This window comes from Amphimedon queenslandica, unplaced genomic scaffold, assembly GCF_000090795.2.
Source record: "Amphimedon queenslandica unplaced genomic scaffold, v1.1 AMPQUscaffold_12612, whole genome shotgun sequence".
NCBI lineage: Eukaryota > Metazoa > Porifera > Demospongiae > Haplosclerida > Niphatidae > Amphimedon > Amphimedon queenslandica.
Window position 1 is genome coordinate 1 of NW_003547152.1, and position 7,391 is coordinate 7,391.

The 7,391-nt window shown below is 35.9% G+C and overlaps 2 protein-coding genes, 1 long non-coding RNA gene and 1 pseudogene across 4 annotated transcripts; 3 read left to right on the plus strand and 1 right to left on the minus strand.

Moving 5' to 3' along the window:
• Positions 1 to 347: 347 nt before the first annotated feature.
• LOC109587311 (uncharacterized) lies at positions 348 to 691 on the plus strand. Its single transcript, XR_002187520.1, has 2 exons — positions 348 to 431; positions 486 to 691. It is a non-coding gene; the product is annotated as an uncharacterized LOC109587311 (long non-coding RNA).
• Positions 692 to 1,051: 360 nt separating this feature from the next.
• Positions 1,052 to 2,692, plus strand: LOC109587313 (uncharacterized). 2 transcript variants are annotated; one of them, XM_020003559.1, is made up of 7 exons: positions 1,052 to 1,322; positions 1,371 to 1,494; positions 1,699 to 1,829; positions 1,873 to 2,178; positions 2,226 to 2,258; positions 2,312 to 2,360; positions 2,415 to 2,692. In XM_020003559.1, exons 1-7 carry the CDS (start codon positions 1,128 to 1,130, stop codon positions 2,609 to 2,611), a joined length of 1,035 nt encoding a protein of 344 aa, XP_019859118.1. In that variant the 5' UTR covers positions 1,052 to 1,127; the 3' UTR covers positions 2,612 to 2,692. The 2 variants fall into 2 exon arrangements, with proteins under 2 accessions (XP_019859118.1, XP_019859119.1); XM_020003560.1 differs by having other exon boundaries at positions 2,418 to 2,692.
• Positions 2,621 to 4,450, minus strand: LOC109587312 (uncharacterized). Its single transcript, XM_020003558.1, has 11 exons — positions 4,249 to 4,450; positions 4,095 to 4,188; positions 3,961 to 4,046; positions 3,820 to 3,913; positions 3,693 to 3,772; positions 3,552 to 3,649; positions 3,377 to 3,501; positions 3,208 to 3,273; positions 3,116 to 3,162; positions 2,924 to 3,075; positions 2,621 to 2,880 (listed from the first exon to the last, which is right to left on the minus strand). The coding sequence occupies exons 1-11, from the start codon at positions 4,356 to 4,358 to the stop codon at positions 2,672 to 2,674; spliced, it is 1,161 nt and encodes a 386-aa protein (XP_019859117.1). The 5' UTR covers positions 4,359 to 4,450; the 3' UTR covers positions 2,621 to 2,671.
• A 110-nt stretch (positions 4,451 to 4,560) lies between these two features.
• The window catches only part of LOC100638530 (pre-mRNA-splicing factor CWC22 homolog), a 4,369-nt pseudogene continuing 1,538 nt past the window's right edge, over positions 4,561 to 7,391 (plus strand).

Consider the following 7,391-nt stretch of genomic DNA (forward strand, 5'->3'; position numbering starts at 1 on the left):
ATCATAGGCGGCTGCAGGGTCGGGCATTTAGGGGCAATGCCCGACCAAAAATTCTGACCGGAAGTGTGACATCACCATAATTAATAGTTATTCTATGGTTAATTAATAGTTAATAACAGTTATTACAATTATAATTTCAATTTTTTATGAAAATCTTATAATTATGAATGCATAAATGGCAGGATGATAACAAGGTGATGAAGATTAAGAGAGACTAAATAAAGGAGGAGCTCGAGGTGGTAAGACTTTGGTGCCAATCACAGTGGGCCACCACAGCAACACTAGAAAGCATAATCATTTCATTATTTAGTGCTATTTCAGTGTTCTTTTCTTGTCAGTTGCAATGTCTAAAAGCCTGGACTAGCTTCACTATGTCCTTTGTGAACAAGCCTGCTAAAAAGGAACAACAGTTTACAACTGAAGTGAACCTAGTAAGTATAGTATAGAAGTCAATAATACAGATTATCTCATAATTCTTACTTTAGGTCAGTTTCTTGCTGAATCAGTTGATGATCATGAGTCTCAGTCTACTCTTGTGGTTGATACAGCTACAGTTTTTTTACAGCTACAGTTGATGTACAGTCAATTATTGCTCATTCTCCATCACCCTATTCTTCTACTTCCTCTACTAATACTACTACTAGTACTATTACCACTACAGAAGTCAGTGTTGGAGCTACACCACCCACTACTTTATTACAATAACCTTCGCTACCAAAAAATTGTGCTAAAAAGGGTGCGTAAAAGAGGGTGTGGCCAAAATTGCGGCGCGCTTCGCGCGCCCAACCCATTTCCTGTGCCACACCCATGCCCGACTAGTAGTCAAATCCTGCAGCCGCCTATGGTCCTCTGGTCAAGATAAGGTCCTCTAAGAAGTCTGGTATACGGAAGCCCCTAGCGACATTCCCGTTCACGTTCGCATCTCCGTACTACATTCCCGTTCACGTTCGCGAGCACGAGTTCACGCGTGCGCGTACGCGTGCATGCACAAACTCCTCCCACTTCTCCCGCCTACTTTTTACAATCATTATCACATCACGTTCGTGGTGAAACGAGTAAACACGAGGCTCCTCTTTTTCAGTTATCCTTGCTCCAATTCTCCTTGCTCCAGTTCTTTCTCTCTAATAATGGAACCATCCCTTGAAAGCTTATTAAAAAGATCCGGTATCAGCAGTAGCACAATCACTGTGCTTGAAAACGAAATGATTATAAGTGAGAGCATTTTCTTTGGCCTGAGCAATAGCCACTTACAGCACATCCTCCCAAAAGTGAAAGTTGGACAGCATGTGTTGCTGACAAAAATTTGGAACGAACATTTCAAGGTCCATAGTTTGCACATTTTTGGCTTTTGACTCATTTTTTTATTATAGGATTATGATGGCTTTAATCGAGCTCAAAGTTTGTCATATGAGAGTAGCAGCAGTGTATCACCTTCACGGTCTCGCTCTCCTTTTAGTCCTGTGTCATCTGCAGCTGAAAAGCCAATGTCTCCAAGTAAGTAAGCCAACTACTTGGCCAGCAGTAAAAACTAGAGAGTCAATTCCAGTTGTGGGTATGGTAGTACAGTAGTTAATTATAGACCTTTCTCACAGCGTGGAAAAGGTTTATAGCTTTGTAAATAGCTTAAATTAGTCTAACGTTAATAGTACTAATAAAGTCTATCTCACTGAATGTGTCTTTTATATTGTTTACTTTTAGATGATGATATTAAAGATCTGGTACAGTTGTACAAGACCAATGCAGTTTCAAGATTTAACAAAGGTAGCGGCAGCAGTAGTCAAAGTGGAAGTACAGCTAAGAAACAAGAAACCAGTGTGACAACAATGAAAGTACTTAAAAACTTTTTGTACAAAAATGAATGATTATTTGTAGATTCTATTGGGAGGAATGGTATATGATGTTAAGAAGGGAAAAGGCATTCGTAGGAAGTTCCTACCAGAACCAAACCCCACACAAGTGGAGTTCAACAAGAGCGACACACTCTTAGCTGTCTGTGAAAAAGCTATTGATCTTTACTATAGGGAATTTGACATAACAATGAGTGACGTATTTATATGTGATTCTTCAGGTGTCATAGTGGAATGTGACTTACAACAGAAGCTATTTGATTACTATGCTGTCAATGGTTATGTGCCAAGTAGGCATAAACTGTATACACTTGTTAAACTAGATTCAAAGGTATGTTATATGATGACACTGAAAATAATTTACGTATACTTATACAGAAGAAAGTTGAAAAGGTGCAAGAAGAGTCTGTTGTAAGTATATACTAGTATGTAATAGTAGCATTGATATTTATTACTTCTAATAGAACAGTAAAGCAGGAAACTTAGAAGGACATCCTCCTAAACCTTCATTTGGTATAAAAATTAATAAGAATAAATTGATAATTATTTATATTTCCCTCTAATTAGAAGAAACTGAACCAGTCATTAAGTGCTGTATTGAATGTGGACGTAATTTTAGGACTTTCATTCCTGACACTTCTTGCAACTTGCCTGATGGAAGTTGTGTGGTGTATACTGAGCCACAGCTTACTTGCCCATTGTGTGACCCTAATGGTTATGGAAGATTTATGAACCAGGATTTGTTTCCGGAACTGATGCCTTAAGTAATAGTACTGAGTTAACTCAATTTTGTTGGTTGCATTTTTTGACAATGATTTTGATAATTACATAATTTGTTCAAATAATTCTAGCAATGAAAAAAATAATTCTAATGCATTTGTCAAATTTAATGGTTCTGGAAGATGATACTGCCGTACAAGAGCATCAGCCAAATTTTTATAATTTTCATTTACAATAGATGGCACTGTAGTAAATTGGTCCTTTAGACTTCTTATAGTCTGATCAGGTATACTACAGGCATAATTGTCAACTCCTATAATGTGTGAATAAAATTATGACTAGATAAAATTAGCAACCTTTAAGTTGTGGAAAATCATACAGTACATTTGGAATGCCACCTGGTGCCTCAGCCATAGAAGGTTTTCTCACATAGTGTAAATTCCATTCACTTTTAAAAGTATCAAGTTGTTTTTGAATAAGAGGAGCTAAAGCATATCTTGCTGTATCACTAAAAAATTTGTCAAAAATCATACAATACCTATACTTACATGTGATAGTTATATGATGTGTTAAAGCATCCTTGCATTGTTATTTCCTTTAAGATTCAGATAACGTTAACAGCTATTACTACATACAGTACTTTGAAAAAATTTATCCACCATTCACTGTACTGCTTGCGTAAAAGACTCCAGAAAGATTCTATTCTCTGTAATTATGAATCAGGAATTTAAATGCCAAATAAAATAATAAGTGTTATGTCATAACACTGTATTATATGACATAACACTAGGTATTTGGCATTTAAATACCTGATTCATAGTGGACCGTCCATATATATGACCACTAATGTTTAATTGATGTTGCATAAGAGGTTGAAGAAAGGCAATAGTACTATTCTCTGTGCCCAAGTCGGTTCGTAAAAACCTAGGACACCCTATAAATGATATAAAAATGACTCACGCATAACTTAGTCTAAGAGCTTACCACTTAATTGTTGTACAGCATTCATATAGTACCATGCAACTTGAGAAGGATCATTATTCGACTTTGATACATTTAACCATAAAATTTTTCGAGAATAACTGATTAATTGATATAATATCACACAAATAAAATTAAATATACCCATCAATGCATCCATGAATTGGTAACCCATATGGCTTTAATTTGTCATAACCATCACAGTGCCAAAGAAAGTTAGGCCCCTATATTATAGATGACAAAGTCAGTTTGCATTTATAGGGGTATATACTTTGTTTCTATAAATTCTCCTTTTTAATCTCCTAATTTTTCGCTGTGCTGTTCCTTCTGGATCTAGTGAAGCAAGTAATGCCATAACTGTAGATCTGATTATAAATAATTAATAAAATATATATGAGCTTAAAATATTGACCTTTTTACTGTTAACTGATGTTGATTCCTCAGTCTGTTACACATTGCTCTATATCCAAGTAAAGAACCAGGACCTTTCAGCTCTTCCTATTTTTATCAGATATTATTATAATGAAGAATACAGCATATTCTAACCAATATAACTAGTGCAATGCTATGTAATGAACTTTCTTCACGAGGTCTTTTGTTTAAATTGTTATGTTTCAAAATTCTTTGAATTTGTCTCACACTGCAGTATGATTATAGTCCAGGTTAATATCAGCAAAAAAATTAAAGTAATAAACCTTACCTTAAATTTACATTTATATAATACTGAAGTAGTCTTTGTATTTCTCTTACTGAACATGCTTTTTGTGCCAGACCAACTATTAGCGAATTTCTAATGTTCTTCAGATCCATTTTCAAAAGTTATGAGATGATTGTGAAACGAAAAGTAGGAGAATGGGAGGAACTTTTGCATCCACGTACGTACGTACTCGCGCTCGCGAATGTAGCAATACGAACGTGAACGGGAATGTAGCTACGGAATGTAGCTACGAACGTGAACGGGAATGTAGCTACGAACGTGAACGGGAATGCAGCAATATGAACGTGAACGGGAATGTCGCTAGGGGCTTCCGTAATCTTATCATGAAGTTACGTCAAGCAAAGAAGAAGATGAAAGAAGAAAAAGAAGCAGATAAAGCACCTCAATAATCATTATTTCTAATAGCCACAGACAGCAGTTATGTCTGAATGAGGTGCTCTTGAGTAAGAACTGAATGCAATGGGAGCACCAACAACAACAGCAACAGTAAGTGATGAACAACAAGTCAACAACAGCAGTAATGAGTATAGTATACCTTAAGCCTGCTATTATTTGCGTCTACTAATTTTAGTGAAATCAGCAAAAGCCATGTTTAGCGTTACTAATTTTAGCGTTTTTAATCAAATTAACTATAAATAATAACCATTATAATGAATAATAATTATTTCGGCGTCTATTTAATTTAGCGATTTAAAGCTCTCTCGCTAATATAGCTAAATTTAGTAGACGCTAAAAATAGTAGGCTTAAGGTAATATTTATGCATAAATTTAAGCACAAATTGCTGCAGAGATTTCTAAATAAATGCATATACATGTAACTACTAGCTAAAAGAGCAAGCCAAGATCTAACTTTAAATTTCCTTCCATGCAAGTTCTAAACATAACGTTTTATTGCAAATACATGTAAAGGCGGATTTACAATATGACATTAGGCCAGCGTACCGTCAATTTTTAATCAAAAACGTGGGCGATTTGACCTTTTGACGCATGCTTTCCGCTGGAATAGAGCCAGATTCTATTCCAGCGTCAACGTAACGTCAGGACTAGCGTAATATTGTAAATCCGCCTTAACCGTATATACATGTAATTGTTAATTTACAATTTTCTTTCTCTCTCCCAGTCTGCTCCTGCCCCAGCTCCTACTGCTCAGTCAGAGTACATGATAATACCACCACCAGCACCAACATGAGGAGCACGTACCCGCCCCCAGCCGGGGGTACAACCCCCTCCCCCTCCAGCCAACCCTCCTCCCTCCTCAAGCCGGTTTGATGATTTATCTGACATCTTCTCAGGCAGCAGAGCTCTTACTAGTTTGTACGGGAATCAGCCTCAAGCCCCGCCCCCACAACCAAACCCGTTTGGTATGGCCGGCCAGCCACCTTCCCTATTTCAATTTTTTAAGTTACAGCAATTGTAAGAAAATGCCAACATTTTGAAAAATACCCATGTTTTTTTCAAAAATGGCTCCAAAATGGCTCCAATTTTTAATTACATTTTTGATACACATTAATAACCTTATGATGTGTAGAAACTTTGAGCCAACTCAGACACTACTTTATACATGTACATGTTATTATTGTCTTTACAGTGTAGGTGGTCCACGAGTTGCTAGCATTGGAATTACTAACTGTATTACTGGAAGATCCTATACGAGTGATTATGTTGAAGTTGCTGTTGGTTTTTTAAAAGAGTGCGGACAGAAACTAACACAACTTTCACCACGAGGAGTAACAGGTAAGAAAAATAATAATAAAGTTAAAAATTGCACCTCTCTGTCTCTCTCTTCCTTAGGTGTCTTTGAAAGTCTTAAAGCAATCCTCCATGATGCCAGTGTAGGCATAAGAGTACAGTACATGATTGAGGTGATGTTTGCTATCAGAAAGGACAGGTTTGCTGACTATCCTTCCATCATTGAAGGTCTCAATCTGATCAACGAAGACAATCAAATCACTCATTTGATATCACTGGACGATGAACTAGATGCAGAAGATGATATTAGTAAGTGTTACTATTTATAGACAGAGCATTACATCATTTACATGTTACTGTTTTTATTACTGATAGTACCTTAAGCCTACTATTATTTGCGTCTAGTAATTTTAGCAAAATCGGCAAAAGTCATATTTAGCATGACTTATTTTAGTTTTTTTACTATATACTTTTTAATATACACTAAGCAATGAAAAATGCAGAACAAAACTAGGCAAGCAAACCATTAGCAAGTGTAACAGTGTTAAAAATAATTGATTTCACCACCTTGCAAGTACAGCATGATTTTTATTAAGACTTATAGAGGCTCTCTCTGCCTTGTGATTCTTGTAAAGAAGTCTTTAGACAGTATCTTTATGTTCTCTTGCTGTTAGAAAGCTCATACAGTAACTTTGTCCATGTGTAAGCTGCCATTTTGTTTGCTGTGGCCACACCCACTACATAAAGGAGCGTTGGGGGTGATTGCTAAGGCTTATGAATTTTGTTATTTCTCCAAAACAACATGTATAAAAGAAATGTAAGTGTGGACATACAAATATATATATATATATGCATACAGTACATCGCACGTGGGTGAAATCAATTATAAGAACGACCTGGGAGCTACGCCCCCAGGTCATTAAAAATGTGGGTACTTTGAATATAGCTAGCAGAGTTATAGTAAATTAGTCACAGGCATTAGTTATTTTTTACATCAATTAAGAAGATTTTATATTTCATGTCTGTACACTCCTTGCTGCTGTAGCTGACCATTTGCTGCAAATATTTGCTTAAAACTTCCATTTTTATAGCCACCATTTCCTTCACTGTAACCAGTAACCAGACCTGCCCAATTAACTCTAAATGATAACCTTTGTAATGAATAATAATTATTTTGTCATCTATTTAATTTTTTAGCGTCTTAAAGCTCTCTTGCTAATGTAGCTAAATTTAGTAGGCGCTAATAATTAGTAACGCAGTAGCAAAAATCAACACAAACAAAAGCATAAGAAATTTTAAAAAACAAGATGGAGTAGGATTCTAGAGCAAATTTGTAAAACAAAAGTAACAGAAACAAGGACAAGTAGGATTTCGAACGACCAATGAAAATACGAAATGAAAATCCTACTCTCGTGACACAAATTCTACTCTACATT

Coding starts and splice junctions, on each gene's coding strand:
- LOC109587313 (XM_020003559.1), top strand. CDS start 1,128: ATGGAACCATCCCTTGAAAGCTTATTAAAAAGATCCGGTATCAGCAGT. Junction 2,179..2,225: donor TTGTTAAACTAGATTCAAAG/GTATGTTATATG, acceptor ATACTTATACAG/AAGAAAGTTGAAAAGGTGCA. Junction 2,361..2,414: donor TCCTCCTAAACCTTCATTTG/GTATAAAAATTA, acceptor CCCTCTAATTAG/AAGAAACTGAACCAGTCATT.
- LOC109587312 (XM_020003558.1), bottom strand. CDS start 4,358: ATGGATCTGAAGAACATTAGAAATTCGCTAATAGTTGGTCTGGCACAA. Junction 4,189..4,248: donor TATATAAATGTAAATTTAAG/GTAAGGTTTATT, acceptor ATCATACTGCAG/TGTGAGACAAATTCAAAGAA. Junction 3,076..3,115: donor ACATCATATAACTATCACAT/GTAAGTATAGGT, acceptor CAAATTTTTTAG/TGATACAGCAAGATATGCTT.